This window comes from Belonocnema kinseyi, chromosome 2 (assembly GCF_010883055.1).
Source record: "Belonocnema kinseyi isolate 2016_QV_RU_SX_M_011 chromosome 2, B_treatae_v1, whole genome shotgun sequence".
Lineage (NCBI taxonomy): Eukaryota > Metazoa > Arthropoda > Insecta > Hymenoptera > Cynipidae > Belonocnema > Belonocnema kinseyi.
In genome coordinates this window covers 80,457,952-80,480,000 of record NC_046658.1, presented here as the reverse complement: position 1 = coordinate 80,480,000, position 22,049 = coordinate 80,457,952, and the positions used below count along the sequence as shown (strand labels likewise).

The window sequence follows — 22,049 nt, the reverse complement described above, 5'->3', positions numbered from 1 at the left end:
GAATCGTATAAAATTTGCCCACAAGTCTTTTTGTCTATACCCATAACTTTTTTGTTCATAATTTCATTTATCTCGACCCTTTAGAAGTGTGAAAAAGTTTACAAATTATAGTGTGGTTCGCAAAATGTTAAAAACAGAATTATTTCTTAATATTAAAAAATAATTTACATAAAAATGTCCTTTTTGATCAATAAAGTTTAGAAACATTCAGAAATAAATTTTATCGTGAAATAAAATTACATATTTTGGATATCTTAATTTACAAAATTGATGGTGCAGAAAATTTGTAATCTTTATTAATACATAAACAAACTGAAAACAGCCACTTAGTCATTTTTACGGATTGTCGCAACCAATCAGGTTTTCGACTACAATGTAGTCGAGATCTCGTGGCTACTATAATTTAAAATGTCCGATTAATAAAATTCCCGACAATTTTGTATGCTATTACCGAATGAGGAAGTGCCCGTTAGTAAAAAATTCGGAAATAAAATTGCTCACAATGCAAAATATCCTGCAGTGTAATGGCAGACACAGGGAAACTTCGGAAACTAAACAATTAAAATCTCTTAAATAATAAATTATACAAAAAGTATGTCCATTATTGTTTATCAAATAAAAGCATATTATTTTAATATGTAACAATTTTCGTGTGGCAGCTATGTTACAGTATCGCTTGTCGCAATATGCGCTTAAGGTTTAATAAGTTAAAATTTAGATTTGATTAATATAAGTGTCACAATGAAGCATTATAAATGTGAAAATTCCAAATTAATTATTCCTAAAAATTGGAACGTTTAAAATTCTAATCTTTACAAATTAAGCATTTTAATTCTAATTCAATCTGAAATAATTTCAAATTATAATCCTCGGAAATTGATCAGTTTTTAATTATATGAAAGCGTTGAAAATTAATTAATATTACAAATCTTAAGCACTTAACCTTAAAGCGTTCGCGTGAACTGTCAATTGACCGTGTTTTTGGAATTTCGAATGACACGCTCGCCAGTGAGCTTTGGGTAAGGTGGGATTGACATGTATTCCTTAGTTACACTTCCGACTCTTACTTGATCCGGCAAAAGTTAGATGGACCCACCCCCCTCATCCCGCTCTGTACAGTATCACTCGGAACTTTACTGAGCGGAACCAACCACTACAGTAAGCTGCGATAATAGCCAGGTGTCTCAGAATGAGGACATGGAAACAGGCTGAATATCTTCAAAACTAAAATGATACCTACCTACTTAATTTGTACTTTTTTACTATGCAGCCTAATTTTTATATACCAAAGGCTGACTTTTTGCATATAAAAGATATATTGATGGCTAAAAATATGTTGTTTAAATAAAGAGTTTTATTCAAAAAGATTTTTGCTCAGTTATATCAGAATTCCTTTGCTCTCATGGCAGTGAATCATTCACGAAAAGTACAGAAAACAGCATGATGATCAAGAAAAAACATGGGCGGTCAAGTGACGTGACTAAAGTTGGCGCAAACGCTTGAAGGTTAAAGGGAAAAAATCAACAATTTAAAGCACGCATTATTAAATTAGTTTACATGTAAACATTTAACATTATTTGTATAAATTTTAAATCCTTGTTAATTATTAGACAAATAAAAGATTAAAAGCTTACTAGTTCAGTGGTTTTATCATTTTAAAATTAAAAAACAACCGAATTTTACCTACGAATCTTTTAAAATTCTTTGTGTTGTTTTCAATTCAAATGAATTTAATTACCAGTTTCTGTAATTATTAGTTAAACGGGAAAATGTATTTACTCCCGATATCTTCATGTAAGGGGATATAATCGAAAAATATCATCTTGCAAAAATAATACTAAAAATAATAATCCGGAAACATTGGCGTAGTTTATTTCTTCTACCTTAAAACAAGAGATCTCAGGAAGGTCTCGTTTTGCCACATGAAAGAAGAATAATATTTGTTGGAATAATAAATTTTCTTATCTTACTTTTTATCTGTTTACTTTCATCAAGACTTATGAAGCACAACAATAAATTATATTCTTTTTTATATTACAGTCGAAAGAATTAAAATATCTTGTTTTTTAAAAAGTGATTATATTTTCCGCGGCCGAGCTCAAAATGAGGTTTAATTTGCGTTAATTTTCTCTGTTTGAGGAATACCTTCTAAATAAGAATATACGTTCGCAATCTTTAGAGAATTTGAGAATTGCCAGGGTTTTAAAGGATTTCCGGCTAGTATTAACTGCACCGACAATGAGAGACACCAATTTACAATGTTTTGTAACTGCGTTTCAAATTCTTATACACTGAGTTTCAGTTTGGAGATTAACTTGTCATTGAGAGAATTTTTCGCATGTCAAATACTAAATTATAAACAAAAAAGTTGAATTGGGGTTTTAAAAGCATTTTTGGTTGTAAATTCATTATTTTATTTGAAAACTGATCTCTGCTTCAAAATTGTATTATTTTGTTGAAATTTCGTTTTCTTTTTGTTGAAACATCAAATACAGTGAAACCCTTATATTGCGCCGGTTTTCGGGCTGGCGGTGGTGCCTGAAAACGCTTTTGCATGCCGCGTCTTTGTGACCACCACACTCTTCGCAACTCCTTTTATTCCTATCCACGGCACGTCGTCAATTCTCGAAAAGGGTATAGAAGAAAGGGCTATTAAAGTGTCTCACTGAATTAAATTTTTATTTGAGAATGCATCTTTTTGTTGAGAATTCAACTGTTTTTCTTTTAAGTTTCATCTTTTTTTTATTCGATCATTTGATTGCAAACTCATTTTTATAGGTTCAAAATTCAAAAAGTCATCTTCTTTGGTCAAAAATTTAACTGTTTTACAGAAAATTCGTCCTTTGAGACTTGAAATGTATCTTTTATTCTCAAAAAGTCATATTTTTTTATTTGAAATATCAGCGAAAAGTTAAGGAATTTTGAAAATGAAGTTTTGCGATCACCCTTATTAAAATCTTGTGTAATTTTTTCCAAAAATTAGTAACTTCTGAATAATATATATATGATCTCAATGACACGTTAATCACGAAACTGAAACGCAGTAAATGAAAATTGAAACACAGTGTATAGAAAATTAAAACGTAGTATATGGAAAATTGAAACGCAGTTCTGAAACATTGAAAACTGGGGTCTCTTAGTATCCAAATACCAAGTTATGCAAGGTTTATTACAAGATTCGTTCTCTTTTTTATTTATCATATTGATTGATACGAAATTCTAAAACGACTCCTAAATCAGAAGAGAAGGAAAATATTTCAAAAGGATTTTTAATAACCCAACCCACTTTCTTCGTTAGGAGATAGTTGAAATTAAATGTCGCATTCACATCAAAGAAAGGACCCACATAATTGTTACGGACATCAGAAACCCAAACTTTAACTCAATTTAACTGAAAGGTTTTTTCAATTTATAATAGTGATAGTGATTCAATGATTTTCAAGGGCCGTGTGTAAATTACGTGAATTTTTTTTCTGTTATGGAGGCTGGTAAAAAACATTACTTCTGCAAGATTTTTTATAGTCTTTACATTAAAATTATACAAATTCTGTTTTACTTTATTGATACTCGTCGCAGTGTTACTGGTCAGATTTTCTCAGACCCTAAACAATCTGGCTAATTTATATATTTATGGCACGACATAGTCATAGAATGTAAATTATGTTAAATACATAAACGTACAACCTTAATTAAATTAGTTTTAGAAAATAAATGTAGTTAAATGTAATTAAATTAAAATAAATTTAACAATGTAAAATTAAATTAAATTTCTAAGCAAAATTTTAATTTTTTAACTTATCATTTTAAAGGTATTAAAAAATTAACTTCAATGTTTCTCTAAACTATTATTATTTAGTCTACAAATGATCAAACTCCCTTTTTATATTCCGCATGCTGCATAGTATTTCCCCTCTTTTTCAAATTTTTTCCACTTAAATTCTAACTGTATTAACAGAGCCCAATAGGAAAAACCAACTATTTTTTATTTGAAGTTCATTCTTTTTCATTGGAAAGTCCACTATTATATTTTGGCTGATAATTCTTCTCGTTTTATTGGAGATTCTGTTTTAATCTTTTTGGTAGACAATTGATCTTATTGTTTTAAAATTTTATTATTTGGTTTTTTTTGTTGAAAACCATTTTTTTAACTGAAAATTTGACTATTCTGTATTTGGTTGAAAATTGATCTTTTTTATTTGAAAATGTTTTCGATTAAAAATGGAAATCTTTTCTTGGTTAAAATGTGGACTTATCTTTTTTATTCAAAATTATTATTATTTTTTTTTTGAAAATTCAACTGCTTGGTTAAAAAAGAACTATTTTGTTCATTTATAATAATCAGATTTTAACACCAAATCGGCTTCCGTTATTTTTTGGATGAACCCAAATAAATTCACGACATAAAGCAGACTTATAAGGTTTCCCTGACATAAGTAACTAGACTCTGCCCTAATGTTAAAAATGGTGTTTCTCCATTCTTCAGTTCCGCATTCCAAGGAGATAACCATCTCAAAATTTAAAAATGAGACTACCTTAATACTACGTCAGGTAAATTATGTGCAGGTAAATCTGTTTAATTAATTTATCATAAACGAACGATACTCTGTGATGTAATTCACTTTGTGGAAGGAGTACTAAATCATTTTTGTGATCCTCGTCTTGCGTCATCCTCGACGTAAACAGCATGCCACTACTTCTCTTATCTTTCAGCTAAAAAAAAAATATTTTCATTGATGCCATCGTGTTCTTTAGATTCCCCCAGATACCCCAGTGTATTTTGTTTTGGATTCGAGTTATAAATACGCGCTGGCATGATAACGCAGCTGCTTCAATATTGTCCTAGGTTTCGATTAACCCATTACTCGACTTTCTGTCACGGAATTATGTTGCAGTATATCTTGTAAACTTGTTTTGGGAAGATATATGTTTCATAAATTTTCTGCAGTGAATTGAAGATCAGGATCGGACTTTTTAACGATTTTTAAATACCCTTCGGCTTCAAAGTTCAATGGCAAATGATACAAATCTTCGAACTGTGGAAATGGAAGGCATAAACAGTGAGTCATTTATAGAGTGAATCCCTGTTCGTGGAACACTGTTTTTATATTGTTTTTTCCCACCTTCATATCAGAATCGATTTCGCTTATTATAAAAATTTAATCATAATGAACGTTTACGCAATTTTTATAAACATCTTTTTATCTGTAACATTTTTATGACTCATCGGGGATATGTTTTAAAGATTAATTTTGGGACATTTAATAATTATTCAATTTTACGGGGTAGAATTTATGATAATAATTATAATGTAATTTAGAACTCACAATTTAATTAGAAATCCTTTCAGCAGAAATGAAGGAAGGAATGGCAAAACCCAGCAAAAGACTGAATTAATTTATTGGCCGGGTATTGTACTAATTTTTCTGAGAAAATTATAATCAAATTAAAAAACCTTTGGATAAAAAGCATTTCAAGTTGATCAGTTTTAAGTATAAGAATTTTAAAAAAATCAATTATATGCAAAATTAAACGGTTCTAATTCGAAAGCCTTAGTAGTTAAACAAACGTAGACGTTCCATTGAAACTTTATAAGCCACTTTCAATTTTTAAATAATTTTAAATTAAAAGATTCATAGAATTAAACAATTTTATTAAATTTCAAACAAACTGTGTATCGTTACGGAATTATTCATTAAAAATGAGCAAGTATACATTAAATTTTAAAAAATAATCTATTTGAAACTGAATTGTACTAAATTGAGATTTTAAGCGTTATAATTTTTATTGTTCCATTACAATTTTGTTTAACATCTGAGAGTGTTATGTTTCGATGCAGAAAAACAATGAAACCACTATAATTGTTAAAATGAATTAAAAGTTACAATAATGTAACTTCGTATTTGAAAAAGGCCTCAGTGTAAAAAAAATTAATCGTTCAATTGTTAATGTTTCTAACTCTGAGTGTTGATAATGAAAGGGTGGATTTATATTTTTTAACCAGAAATTTGTTAACTGTTAAATAAATTATTGAGTGTTTCGAATTAAAAAAATTCTGAATAACAAAATGGTTAGGTCTTTACCTTATTTTGCAGTTAAGTTTTGATTGATCAAAATGAAAAGAATTGCAGGTCTGTGAGTTGGAATTTTCAATTTTTGCGAAGCGGAGAAAAAACAGAAAATCCCCGGGAATTTTTTTCTTGGTTAAAACGGCTACCCTAGTTTTGTCAAAGCATGGGATGTAAAAAAAGATTCTAGATTATCATTATATTGTTTATATTTTCATAACTAATGTGCAATTTTTCTTTCAGTTCCGCAGACTACTCGCAAGGGAAAAGCATACAGCAGGTGATATCAGACAAGTCTAAAAAAAAGGAAGAATCTAAAAAGAAAGGCACTCAGAGGAGTTCAAAAGTTGTTAGCGTTGCCGACAAAGATGGAATTTGTCCTGATATTGACATCAGGAACGACGTCAAATATCTCGGAGTATTGAGGGAATGCATAGTGATTGAAGGTTACCTGCAAATCGTCCTGATAGAAAACTTCGAGGAAAAGGATTTTGAGAATTATACGTTTCCAAAACTTCGTGAAATTACTGGATATCTTTTACTCTATCGAGTCACCAATCTCAAAAGTTTCAATCGATTATTTCCCAACCTCGAAGTCATCCGAGGAAATACTCTTTTGACGGATTATTCATTCGTGATATACGAACTTCAACATCTGCAAGAGGTAAGTACAGTGAGACTCTTTTATAGCGCCGATTTTAGGGCTGACCGTGGGTGGGAACTAACTCATTGTAGCCCGCTCCGCTTTTGTTTGTTCACGCTTGACTGCTCGCCTGAGTGACAACCGCAGACCCCGCGGCCCTCGCTATGTTCCTTTATACCTACCTACGGCGCGACGTCAATTCTCGGAAGGGATATTGAAGGGTTTCACTGTACTTCTTAATTTGGATAACTTGGTAGACGTCTGTACTTTAGGGAAACTATTTTTTTTTGTCTCCAAAAGAAGCACTTTTTCCAAATTTGACCATATTTTGTCTTATATCCGCAATGAGCTTCATGAAAAAATGAAATTTGTGATTCTTTCCATCTTTTTAAATCATAGAAATTTAAAGATTCAAACGCAGAATTATAATTTCGGAATACAGAATTCTGTTAAATTTAAAAATAATGAATTTGGAATAAAAATTCAAAATGTAATGCTATTCAATGGGAAAACAAATTTTTTTAAATGTAGGTAGTCATGGAGCTAAGTAATCCAGGAATTTAGATTACCGGAAAAAACGAGATTTTTCTCTCGAATGTACGAATATGCAAATTAAAAGTGGTTTCATGTAGTTTATTCCTCTAATTCAGAATTCACACAGGGAGTTTGTGAAAAAATCATAGTTCTTACCTGGAATATGGAATTTTTAATTCTGATCTGGGACAGAGAAGAAGTACAAGCAATACACAAAATTATTCACCTAAAAAATTACAATTATTCTGAATTGGAATACCACATATTCAAAAAGAATGATAATTTTGAGTTTGGGAAAGGAAATTGCAATAAAGAAATATAATTTTGATAATTAGGACATCGAATTCTGTCAAAAAATCATCATTTTGACTTTGGGAAGGGCAATTTCTGCAGAGTTATAATTTAGACTTTGGGACAGGCAATCGTCTGATAGAATTATACTTCTGGGATAGAACTGTGAATCTCCGTGAAGAATTATAATTTGTATTATACATTCATTTTTTAATATGAAATTTTGTTAAAAATTATCATTTTTACTTTTTAGGACTGGGAGTTTCCGTAAAGAATAAAATTATGATTTGACTTGGAAATGAGAATTTAAAAAAAAATTTTATTATGATTTAGAAAAAATTCCGTTCCATGTAAGAATTCGTCACAATTTGATACTCTTTCAAATTTTGGAAAAAGAGAGTTACTATATTTCTGAATTATAATAGAATATTTGGTAAATAAGTATAATTCTGACTTCAGACCGACAAATTTCAAAATTAATTGAATTGTGATTTGAATAGGAATTTACAAAATTAATCCCTGTCTCAAGTCACAGTTCTTCAGATTTGGAGCATTTCTTGTTCGAAATCAGAAATTGTTTGTATTGAAAAATGCTTTTTTTTGTGACAAATAAAAATTTGCAAGAATTTGAAATTTGTCTTAACCAAATATTAGGAAAAGGCACGTAATATATTCCTGAATTATAATAGAACATTTTTTTAAATAAATATAATGCCGACTTGAAATAGGCAATTTATGGAAATTAATTTGTGTGTTAATATGTGAAATTAAAAAAAGAAGTTATAATTCTGACTTTAGACGGGGAATAAATCCGAAATTATCCGATTTTTCAACTCAGAATTATAATTGTTTTCAAAATTCCCTGTTCAAACTCAGAAATCAAGTCAAAAGTCTAAACTGAAAATTTAAAATCGTCCATCGTTTACACTCTGGCAATCATCTCTTTTTTTAGATATGTACTTATAACAATTAAAATAAGGCCGAATACAGATTTATCTTAAATTATGTAAAATATTTCGCATTTCCCCTTTTTTCCAATAAGTATTTGAGACTTGTATTTTTTTTTAATGAAACCTTAGACGTGAAAAATCTATAGCAATATCGTGATGCGCCATCAGCAATTAGAGGACAAGTCAAGGACTAGATGTATGTGACTTGCTATCCTTGATATCAATCATGGTGCAGGCATCACGTACAATCAATCTTCGTGTACAGACGATGATACCAATTGCCTTTCCCACGCGACATAAAATCGATCAGTTAGTTAGAATTTTGTTTGTCAGAGCCATTTGACCACCAGGTCAATTGGCGTTACCCAATTATCTAAATTAACCGGGCGTCTGACCTGAACCGAACTCCGACTCTTGCTTTTCGTTCTAACGAACAAGACATTCTTTTTTACAGATTGGCCTGCAAAAGTTGACCCAGATTTCAAGAGGCGGAATACGCATTGAGAAAAATCCTTCTCTGTGCTACACTTTTACTCTTGACTGGAGCGCTATCATCGTGGCGGGTGAAAAAACAATCAAGGATAACAAAAATGAGTCTTCTTGTCCTGGTAAGCTATGACCTATGACCCTCTTTTTCTTCTTTTTCCCTCTGTTTACAAAAAAACGTCATCTTCTTATTGTTCGATTGAAGGTGAACTAAATTAATAGAACCTAATAAATAAAAAATGGTTTAAGGATTAGGAGAGTAATGATGTTTTTCGAATTCGCAGTCTACATCTTCAGACTTTTGTTCAATAAAAATTGTTTTCTTTCAACATTTTAGTAACGTACTTATCTATCGAGTTACAAAAAGGTCCTAGTCGAAGGTAGTCTTCAAAAAAATTTTGAATTAAAAAATATTTGTTTTAAATGTTCAGCGTTAGAGAATATGTACTGTGAAAATGTTAAATATTTCAATTATAGTAGGGTACACCGAGGCGGAATGGTTTTTCAATAAAAAAATGTAATTTTTCATGCCGTTTTGTATGGAGTGATATTATTTTTAAAAAATTTAATCTCTAAATCATAATCTGTAAAGTCGATCTCGAGTGTTTTCACTTTGTATTTCTAATTACACTGGAACTGCGTTTATGTCCGCTTGGCATCCGCACCACCTCACAGTACCACTTGACCAACAAGCCAATCACCACGCAGCGCGGCAATTTCTCCTCCGCTAAAAAGCATTGGTGGGATCCCCTCCCGGGCGAACATAAGTGAATGCTTACTTTCTCGGACGGCGGATATAAATGCGGTTTCACGTATAATTAGATGGTGCCCATTTCACAAGCACTTTGCTTCCCTTTATCAAATGTATTTGCTTCCTCTCAGAGGAAGTATTAGTGTTTTTGAAATAATAGATACAAAATTACAACATAATACAATTTTGAAAATACAATGACAAATCAGATAAATAAAATTTTATGTTTGAAATTATAATATTCAGAGCTGGAAAAGTTTTTCTGTTTACAACAGGTGTTCCAAATATTGCAAATGAACATAAATACCTTTAGTCTTAAATAACGTGTATTAGCATTATAGGTCAATTGATTTGCCTCGAATCAAGGAATCATTTCCGTTTTTGCATCAATTCTGAATTATTTTACTGATAAAATTTTACTATAACAACCCGCTTTTACAAATACAGTAAACTTCCGCCTATTTTCCTACGGCCTTGAAACGGGCAAGTTCCATAATTTTAAGGCTGGAGGGGCCCCCTCTACCGCGACCTTCAGGTTATTTTTGTCATGTGACGTTCATTGGCTGCCCCAGCCTTTATCGATTTGTCCTAATCGGTCGATTTGAAATTTAAAAATCTGCCCGCTGCGCGGGTACATTCTCATCGAGCGCTACGCGCGCGGCTCGCTTCGCTCGTAAGTTTGAGCGCGCCTAGGGCTCGCGACGGTTGAATGTCGCGCTTCGCGCTCGGATATTTATTCTTTGCATTTGGAATGCTTGATAAAAACTTTATCAAAAAGATCTCTTTTAGATGGCAGTATTTATATGCGTCTTCATATTCTGAATTGTCTACTTAATTAAGTATAGTCAAAGATTAAGTTTCTCAAACCTCTGTAGGCTTTGAGGTACACATTCTCATCGTGACACTCATGCTGCGCGCTCGATTTCCGACAGACATTTGTAAACAGGTTTTGTCTTTTTTGTATCCTGCATAGTTTGTCCACAAAATGGAATTTTTTATTTTCTATTATTTTTTGTGCAATCGAAATTTGAATTTTCGATTTTTGAAGAAAATCCAAAAATTGGTTATGATACTCTTGTAGGGTTTTCAAAAAGAAATGTTTTTCTTCTCTTGACTTTTTTTCATATCGTGCGTTTTTCGGCTTCAAATTTTGATTTTCGGTTGATTAAAAAAATTTTGAAAACGCTATAACTCTAAGAATTTTCTTGTTATTGAAAAAAAACATAAGGATAAATTGTTTGTTCTTTTCAATACTATAAATATCCTTACATAGAATTTTCAAATTCAGAAAAAAGTGGTCTCAAAAATTTTCAAAATGCGCTCACTTTTTGAATTTTTATCAAAAATGGCTGGTTAACGAACTCGTCCTTTCTTTTAGGTTGGAGTATCGAATCTGATACACACTTGAAATTTTGGAAATTCTATTTCATTTCGTGTAACTGAAATGTCGTAAATCGACAAAAGAATGGTACATGACGGAGAAAATAGATTTTACACTTGAAGAATATTATTATTCGTATGCTTATGACTTTTACGCTTATAATATTATCTCGAAAAAGTTGTCTGCCATCCCATGACGTCATGCTAAAATACTCAATCCAAACCAAAGAGGGCTTCCCGCTCTTTGAGTCTCGTTTTAATTGGCCAGCAATTGACTTAGGCGAGACCGTACAGGGGTCGTGATGGGAGGTGACGGAACTGTACAATTTAAAATAAACATGTATAGGGGCCTTAAATTGGTGGAAGTTCACTGTATCATGCAGTACAACAACACATCTTTTCTATTCTCGCATCAACTTGAAATTATGAGAATGAACAAAGTTTTACTATAAAAATCGATTCTTAAAATAATATAAATTATGATAACTTTCTTACTGTTTAATAAAATTATTAATCGATTCGACTACAATCAAGAAACATCTATATTTTTTCATCAACTTTGAATTATGTTAATGAAAAAAGTTTCACTATAAAAAACCGATTTTTAAAATATTATAAAATGCTAAAAAAAGACAATAAATAATTTTGGAAATCCTTGGTCAGTTTCAAGATAATAGTGGTAAAAAGAAGCCCTCCAAATGTCAACAATTTATTTGCAACTTTTGTGAAGTTATCGTATTCACAAACAAGTGTGACATGCACACACACACACATGCATCCGGACAATATTGCTTTAAAAAAATTCATTAGATATTTTAAAATAGGAACGTTTATTTAATTAATTATTTTTTTCTAAATGTTACCAGTACGAAGCTTCCTCTAGGATGAAGAAAAAAAAACATACCCGTACACAAATATATTATAAGTATAAAAATATTATCATCTAGCAATGCCAATATATAAATTCAAAAAATATATTTTTTGTCTTGTGATATGAGGAAAACCTGTTTTATATTGGAATATAACTCTAACGTCTGTTAAAAAGTTGATTGAAATGTTGAGGGTAGAAATATCCATAGTAATATAAAAAGCCCTCGTCCAAAAGAAGCATCTTTTTCTTGAAAATTCAACTATTTGTTTAAAAATGCAACCGTTTTTAGTTGAAGTTTTATCTTTTTTATTTGAAAATTCGGCCATTTGGTTGAAAACTTATCTTTGTAGATTTAATTAAAAATTCGTCTTTTTTATTGAAAATTCATCTTATTCGTGAAAAATATGTTCCATGTAAATTTGCAATCTTTAGAATTTAAAGCGATTCATATTTGACTTTAATATAATATGTGCAGGCAATCCTGGATTTAATGTCAATTTTGTTACTGAAGATAACATCAAATTCAGGCTCTTTCTTAGGAGCGTATGAACCGTTTCCGGTGGATTTTACTGCGTTGTAGAAAATATATCGACATTGGTTTTTCTAATGCGGATACAATGGTAAACTGAATATTTAACGGAAATGGGGAAGAAAATTCGCTGTTATACGTTAAAATAAGTGTGTTTTTCGTGTTTACGTACTTAAAACGTTTGCGGGCCATTAAGCATCTCGTTTAGAAGGATAGCTTTTTCTTGAATAATCGGTCCATTTATTCAATAACTTCTGTCTCTCGCTTTATTAAACTATTCGAAGACAGCAGTATTCAAAAACACATGACTATTTTCACCAAAACACTGCACATCAATACTTCAAGCGGGAAGCACGCACTTTTGCGTATATAGCACATAATGATGATACAAGTTCATAACCAGACATACGAAGAAGTTATTTCACAGAAAATCACTTAGTTTTATAAATATTAGATTCTCTGTCCACGAAAAACACAATTTTCGCGATCCTCGCGTCAACACTAGAAAGTTGGAGGTTGGGATTTAGATGCCTGAAGTCAATCGGACCTCTCTTTCAGGTCCGTTAAGCTGGCAGGACCACATTGCAAAAATGGGCTAAAAACCTATAGGGAATTGAGGGCTCATTTAGGGCTAATCGAATGCCCCATTGCCAAATTTAATGCTCTTCATTTAAACAAAAAAAAAACGGTGGTCGTGCTATCTTAACGTTAAGCTAGCAGAACCACTCATAAAAAAATTAATTTTTAAAAATTTCTTTGCTCTATAATTTAGGGCTCATTAACGGCTCACTTAGTGCCCTATTTTCAAATTTATGCTCCGTTATTTTTCGAAAAAACCTGTGGTCATGCTCGCTTAACGCATTATTTCGTTCCACAATAATTTAGGGCTCATTTAGGGCTCGCTTAATGCCCTATTGCCAAATTTGATGGTATGCATTTTTTAAACCTGTGGTTCTGCTATCTTAACGTTAAGCTAGCAGGACCACACATAGAAAAAAAATTGCTTGGACAATATTTCTTTGCACTATAATTTAGGGCTCATTTAGGGTTCAATTCATGCCCTACTGCCAAATTTGATGCTTCACATTTTTTTTAAACCTGTGGTTCTGCTATCTTAACGTTAAACTAGTAGGATCACACAGAGAAAAAAGCGACTTACGCATTATTTCTTTCCACAATAATTTAGGGCTCATTTAGGGCTATGGGAATATGATAGTGAAAAATTTTTAAAAATCGTTTAAACAATTCGAGTAAAAATGAATGAACCAAAAATTGTTTAAAGAATTATTGTTTAAACAAATTTACCACGAATAAATTATTTTCTTTTCGTTTTCTATTGCATAATTTCAGGCTCATTTAACGCTCCTGAAATATCAACTGAAAGTCGTGCGATATTTTCTTTGCCCTTTTTTTTGTTATATATGGTGTTGTGCTACCTTAACGTTATAAAAAATATGTGAAGAAACCCATAAAACCCATTGTACCCCTCACATAATTTAGGCTTCATTGAGGACTAATTTGGGCCCGTACTCCTAAATTTTGGGCTCTAGTATTTTTTGTAAAAAATAGTGTTTGCAATAGCTTAACAATAAGTTGGTTCAAGATTGCTGTAAAACGTAATAAAAATGATTTTACAGAAAACTCATCTTATAGAATAATTTAGGGCTCTAGGAATATGATAATTAAACATTTAAAAAAGTTTAAACAATTTTTGTTTAAACCAATTCACAAAAAACATATTTTGTTTTCTTTTTTCTTGCATAATTTCAGGCTCATTTAAGGCTCCTGTAGTATCATCGACCGAAGGTCGCGCGATATTTCATTTCCCCCTTTTTTTATATATGGTGTTGTGCCACCTCATCCTGAAATTATGCAAAAGAAACGAAAATAAAATAATTTTTTTGTGTTCAATGTGTTTAAACAATAATTGTTTAAACAATTTTTTGTTAAATTCAAATATTATATTCATGGAGCCCTAAGTGAGCCTTAATTTGTGGTAGAAGAAGATATTTGTTCAATTCATTTTTACTAGAATTGTTTAAACAAAAATTGTTTGAACAATTTTTGTTCATTTTTCTTTATCATATTCCCAGAGCCCTAAATGAGCCCTAAATTATAGTGCAAAGGAATATTGTCCAAGTCATTTTTTTCTATGTTTGGTCCTGCTAGCTTAACGTTAAGATAGCATGACCAAAGGTTTTTTCGAAAAATTGCGGAGCATTAAATTTGACATTAGGGCATTAAGTGAGCCCTAAAGGAGCCCTAAATTATCGAGCAAAGAAATTTTTTAAAATTAATTTTTTCTATGTGTGGTTCTGCTTGCTTAACGTTAAGCTAGCATGACCACCGATTATTTTGTTTAAATGAAGGGCATTAAATTAGCCCTCAATGAGTCCTAAATTCCCTATAGGTTTTCAGTCCATTTTTGCACTGTGGTCCTGCAAGATTAACGGACATCTCTCTTTCTACCATGTGAGATAGACAGAGGCGATCCGATTGTGTTCCCATGATAGGTCTTTTCGTTTTGAAACGATCATTCTCTCTCTATGTTTCTGTATACAATATTTCTTTTTTGTTTTCTGCATCAAATCGTAGAGTATATTAAGCAACTACGACAGTGCCACCAATTCAGAAGAAATTTAAATTAAATATTAGGAAGTGATCTTATAGTAAATAACTAATTTGAAATCACATTGTAACATTTTTCATTAAAGTGAATTGATATTCGCTGCTCTTTTCATTATCATTGCTCCAATAACTTCGAGATACTACTTCGCTATAATTATACACGTGTCAGGTGGCGCTCTTGTCAAGTTCAAAGACAAGCTCATTCGATCACATGAAATAATCCGTTAAGTCCCATCGGCTTCAGGGGGCATCAGAGCCCCACTGCTGCACGACGTGAGCTTGCTATTGTGCTTATTAGCGTGAGCCTCCCGCTTGTGTAAACATTTGGAACGTCATGACGTAGTTGCAGAGATAGCACGTTAGGGCACAGCGCCTTACCGAAATGCTCCTTTTTTTGCCACGCTTGAGTGAACACCGCACATCCCCCGCAGCTCACCTATCACACCCATCCCCGGCGCGTGGCGTCCATTCTCGGCAACATTAAATAGGGGGTAACTACATCCAGGTTTGGCTGTATATTTTAAATAAAAAAAACACAGAAAAATAGAATGTTTTTGTACTGTAAATTAATTTTATCTTAAATATTGGTTTTTATTTTTTAAGGTTTTCGTCTGTTATTTCTTCATGAAATTAGTATTCCATTTCTTATTAACGTATTTACATATTCATTGTTTTTTTCTTCAAATTTTACTTGGCATGCAAATTTCCTGAGTTGGCTAAATTTAAATAAATAACACTAAGATACCGTGAATAAATTGTGGTTAAAAAAACACTAGATCAAAGAGAATTAGATTGTTAGATCTGCAAATGCAACCCTATTGAACGAAGCTAAAGAATCAGCATTATTTTCAATAATTTACAACTAAATACTAAGTGGCTGTAATTGAATTCGCCATTCATCATAAATTTTATATTCAATGTTGATCTGCCGACACACGCATGCACAGTTGAATTTTATAATTCTTATTGCAATATTGTATATTTGCATTCGTAATAAAGTAAAGAAGACTGCACAATCGGTCCTTGATTTTTGACCTTCATAGTCGATATCTCCACCAGTGAGCAATTATATCTTTTTATTTTTCTTTCTCTGATAGACCTTATAGACTCTTCCCTAAAGTATCCTATTTTCAAGGTTTAGTCCCTATGTTTTTCAGTTAGTAAATTATTTTTTTTTTCTAATTTCGAGGCTTGGTCTCCTTTGGTGTCATAAACATCTTAGAATCTCTTCTTTAGTATGGAAATCTTCAAAGTGAAAGCTGTTAGACGTCAATAATTTTTAATTGCAGATTAAAAAATGTAACGCAATAAAAATTTTTGGTGTAACAGGGTGCTACTCAACCTGTAAAACCCAGAATTGTCAGGGAATTTTTGAATACCTGAAAAAACTCAGAAAATTACTGAAAATTTTTGCAGGAGCTTGCTTATTTCTTTTTAAAATTGCAATATAAAATTGGATAACAATGATTCTTCATTTGTAAAAATAGGTAACTGTTTTTTCTTTGGTGAAAATTTAACTTTCTTTTATTAAAAATTCAATTATTTTAATAAAAGATTCATCATTTTAGCGAAAAGTTAGTCTCTTCGGCTTAAAATTGAGCTGTGGGTGTGTGTTAATTCATCTTTGTGGTTTGAAAATCAACTATTCCAGTTGAAAATTTGTTGTTATTTAAAAGGGAAAAATGAATTTTTAAATGAAAATTAAACTTGAATTTTTTGTTAGAAATTGATATTTTTTTAGTTGAAAATTCATTTATTTTGTTGAAAATTTAACTATTTTGTTAAAAATGCATCTATCTTGTTTAAAGTGCAATATTTTTACTTGAAAAGTTAGGAATTTAAAAAGGTTTAAATTTAATTTAATATGCACTGCATTCTTAGTTTGAGAAGAGAAAAACAAAATTTTTTTGAATTATTATTCAAATACATGAACTTCAGGGACAAACTCAAGAAATGATTAATCCTGTTTTTATTATTAATTAATTGATCGACGATGCTAATATATTTAAGAATATCTTTTACTATAATTTTTCGTTTTAAAAAGTGCGAAATATTTGTATCAACTATAAAAAATTTTATCTGGAAAAAACAAATGACCGAAATTTGATGTCACTAATAGTTTTCGAGTTTTAAATACTGAGTTTGCTGAAGCCAGCATTACATCTAGTTTTTTTAGTAAAAACAAGTCACCTAATTTTGTGCATAACACAAATAAACATCACTTAATTAGCACCAACTTTCTGCCCAAGGAAAATTGGATATTACTTATAGTTTTCGAGTTTCGCATACCATAGTTCTGGCTTCAGCTAAAGTTAGCATTGCTACGTGTTTTTGACCGATATTACCGTTCACAATGTTTGGTTTTTGTTAAATAAATTAGCACTAAATAAACACTGAATTTTTACACGTTTTTCATTTTAAAAAAGGGCCCGGATTTTGTGTATAGTATAAGTCCAGAGCACTTAATAAGCACTAAATTTCATTCATAGCTAAAAATTCATCTCTGGCCGACATTGTGTTTGTTTTTGTTTGTTGGAAATTAATTTTGTTAACTGAAGATTTAACGATTCCAGTTGAGCAATTTAGTTGAAAATTTATCTTGTTGGGTGACAGTTTAAATAATATATTTAAAATTAAGTTTCTCTTTAACTGAAAATTTACCGTTTCCATTTTTGGGATGAAATTGATATTTTTTATTTTAATGTTTAGGAAATGTTTGGTTAAAATTTATTATTGGTTGTTGAAAATTCAACGGTCTTCTAAAAAATTTAATTATTTGGCTGAAAATGCAAGTATTTTTTTGTTAAAAATTCGTTCTTTTGGATTTTATTCAGAAATTGTTTTTTTTTTTTGTCATAAAAAGATTCTATGTTAAAAATGTTACAAGATTAAGATTGTGGACTTTGAATATTAATTGCCAGTGAAAAGTCAGAGGATTTCGAAAGTGAAATTTTGCGGCTACCCTGAAGATATGAAACAAGCGGCGGTACCATCAAACGGGGCAATTTTGAACATTTTGGGTAAATTCGGACATTCCTACATTTTTAGTTTTAATTATACAAGATGGTTTGAAACATAATCTGGAATCAGTTTAAGTTTTAGCTGGTTCTAGATTCTTTATAGAAACACCTTACGTAATTTAAACTATAAATTTAGGAATTTTCGAAATTATCCCGTTTGAGGGTACCAAACCGCGATTCTACATTTCAAAACAGGTTAGCGTTTGAAAATCGTATTTTTCATGCTTTAGGCTGTTCTCAGTGCCCTGACGAACACTGTTGGGGTGCACAACTCTGCCAAGAAACTCACAAGCCTAAATGCCATCCCCAATGCCTCGGAGAGTGTAAAGGTTTGACCGAAAGTGATTGCTACATCTGCAAACGCTATCAACATGAGGGAAAGTGCATCGAAAAATGTCCGGCCAATTTGTGAGTATCAAGTTTAACATCTTGTGGATTTGTGCTTTCTGACCTTCTTTTTCTAAATTCATCGTTTCTTCCAGATTCTCTTATTTGTCAAGAAGATGTATTTCCAAAATTGAGTGCTACAATATTAATAATTTGACGGTTCGAAAGACCACCGATGAGAAAGTCCTGAAATGGCGTCCCTTCATTCAATCTTGCATACCTCATTGTCCAGATGGCTACGAGGACACCCTCGACCAAAATAATGTAAGTGTAATTAAAACTTCTATTCGTGGAAAAAATTCCGATTTTTAACTTGCATTTTCTGTTCCTTTGGTTCTCTTGAATTCAAAATGAAACTCGTGAAAGGAAAAATCGGATAATTTTTAGAGGTTGCTCATCGCCCACTCTCCTATTCTACCTACATTTTTCAGGCTACATTTTTTTCGTCAATTTATTTAGGGTTCATCCAAAAAGATTAGTTGCATTGAACCAAGAAGAGTTTAAATTTTAACCAACGCATATTTTTCAGTGAATAAAGAATTTCAAGCCAAAAAGACGAACTTCGTACAAAACAGTTCAATCTCCTACCCATGACTCCTTCGTGTTCCTACTAAAAAAGACAGATTTGAAAAGGTGATGGACTCGTCAGTAGTCGTCCCGTAAACTCGGAATATTGGACTAGCCATCCCGAATTTCGGGATGACGAGACACTTCGTACATTTTTATTTTAACAAATCATTTTTAATTTAAAAGCATGAATTTTCGTTGAAAAAATATAAATTTTTCTACCAACTTGAAAATTGGGTTGTCTTACTTTACCGAAATAACTATTAAAATGAAGGATTTTTTAGATTATTAGGGCATGTTCCTGCTTTTAATGAAATATGTATTCTGATTTATAAATTTGATAATTTCAATTGTTTTTGTGTGAATTTTTTTTTTTTTATTCTAACATGAGCGTAAAAAAACCTTTTATGCCAAAATTATTGACGTTAGCCAATTTTTTACGCTGAATACAGATTTAGTGCAAAACAGAAATAGGCCCTAATTATCTGAAAAATATGTAATTCTAGTATTTGTGTAATGAAATGAGGCAATTTAATTTTGAGGTTGGGTGCAAGTTTCTAACGTTTTAACGGCCTTAACCAAAAACGACTAATTTTAAACAAGATAGTTCAATTTTTATCCAAAAGGTGTAATATTTAACAAAAAAATACGTATTTTGAACAAAATACATGAATTTTCTACTAAAAATGATCAAGTTTTATTTAAAAAGATTAATTTTCAAACAAGAACTAAAAAAATTTTCAACAAAATAGTTGAATTTTCAACGAAGAAGTTCAACAGACTAATTATTAACCAGACGGCGGTTGAACTCTAATCAAAAAATGGATTTTTTACAAAAAGAAATTAATTTTTAAACAAAAAGACTAAATTTCAACAAAATAGTTTAGATTTTTTATTTAAGTAAGAAATGGTTTTGACCCTCTCGACCCATGTAAGATAGCATAACTGATTCCTTGACCTACCCCCCCCCCCCCCCCCCCCCGCGCTTATACACATACTTGCACAATATATATAAATAATTTAATTGTATATTAAACTCCATTCAGTAAATGGAATAGATGATTTGCGCTTCTTTATAGCAATCTTCTTCACATATCCCCTTAAGTATGCATACTTATAAAAAAAACTTGTAATAAAAAAAATTCACATTTTAATGAGCTGCATCTTTTGTATTCTTTATAATTTTGCGTTTTGATCGGCCGATTTCGAGAAAATTGAATTTGTCTGAAAAACAAACAAATTTTCGATGACCGACGTCTACATATTATCCGATTTCTTCTTCCACGTATCTCATTTTTAACCTAAAAGGAACAAAACAACAAAAAAACTAAGGTTGAGTTTCGGAATTTATTTATTTTTTTGAGATCGCCTCACTTCTATATTAAAAAAAAATCGCAGGCCTTGGACTCATGGCACTATTGATACATTTTTATATGATGCAACTATTTTGCTACTACATATTTCGAAAAAACGACACTAATGCTACTATTTTCTTAGAGTACTCGTTATTACAACTATTTTTTTCACTTTGAATTTAAACATGTTTTCAAAGTTCTTCACTAATTTTTTATAAAGATATATTTACCATTTCAAAAATCGAAATTTAGAAAGATTTCAAGGAACTTTAGGGAATTTCATCGAATTTCTAGAGCACTTTAGAGAATAAATGCAAATGGAGTTTTAAAGGACTTGTATGGATTTCAATGATTTAAAAATTTTTAGAGGAGTTCTAAAAGTTATTGAAAACTGTTAGCCTGATTGGTAAGTTTTTGTTTTTAATGGAAGTAGATGAAATTCTGCATCTTTGCAACTCAGATTATTCTTTGAAAAATTGTTAACAAACAATTTTTTATTTAATAAAGAAAATAAAAATACAATATTTTGGATTTTTAAGGCTTCCAATTTAGTCTAAAAAATTTCCATTTAATTGCAAATGGTCAGAATCAAGGCTAAAACTAATAAAAAATTAAAACAACAGCATTAATTAAATAAAAGTATTTTACACATTGTCATAAAGAAATTAATAAACATCAGTTGTAACTACTTTATTTGCTATATTTAAAAGATCTGAGCTAATATTTTTAGGAGGAACTGTAAGTAAAATAATGTTGACTTCAATTTAAAAAGTTGAACGGCAATTGATAAATGTTAATAAAGATTTATTATTATTTATAATTATCACACCAATGTCCTTTTACTTTGACACTTTATAGCTCGATAACAATAGTGAATTAATTAAACAAATACACTATTTTGCTATTGCACCATTTTGCAATTTTTCAGTAGGTAACATTTGTATTTTCAGTATAATCAACTGTTCATGTTTAGCCAAAGCCTTTTGCTGCGATACTTAAAAGCTAGGCAGTCATTATGTATTTTTTGTTTAAAAAAAAGTCAACAAAGCGGAATGAAGTACAAATATCTCAATACTGGTATTTTCTGCTTTATTGTGCTTTTTAGACAACAATTACTTCTCATTTAAACTAATGAAGTGTACAAAGTCATGATTTACCCATTTTTCAGCAGAAACCTTTCTTTTTTTCAGTAAATTCCTCTGCATGTATAATGTTGAGGTAAATTTGTTAATTTAATACGATTAGCAGATTGTAAATTATTGAGTAACAATAAAATATCACAAGATGAATCCCTTGGTAATACACTTTTAGATTATTATCCTGAAAGAACGAAATATATCCGCTGAAATGTGGGCTACTCATGACTTTGTTGATTTCATTAGTTTAAGTAATGAGATATTGCTATCTAAAAAGTACAATAAAAACAGGCCTCACAGACTGGACTTTTTATCCCCTGTTGTACCCTATATTTCAGTTAGGGTTCCCAAAGTACCCTATTTTCGAGATTTGGTCCTTGTGGTACCGTATGTCACTTTTCTTTCAATAAATTAAGGTGGCTTGGGCGTTTGGTGCCGTACAATGTGGGGGGGGGG

General features: G+C 31.0%; 1 protein-coding gene across 1 annotated transcript in view; it reads left to right on the top strand.

Annotated features, from left to right (window-relative positions):
- LOC117167773 (insulin-like receptor) overlaps window positions 1–22,049 on the top strand; it is a 116,834-nt gene that overhangs the window by 87,082 nt on the left and 7,703 nt on the right. Inside the window, exons 3-6 of the mRNA XM_033352944.1 lie at window positions 6,309–6,729; window positions 8,938–9,091; window positions 18,379–18,556; window positions 18,631–18,799. Coding sequence (XP_033208835.1) covers window positions 6,309–6,729; window positions 8,938–9,091; window positions 18,379–18,556; window positions 18,631–18,799 — 922 coding nt within the window. The remainder of the gene's footprint in view (window positions 1–6,308; window positions 6,730–8,937; window positions 9,092–18,378; window positions 18,557–18,630; window positions 18,800–22,049) is intronic.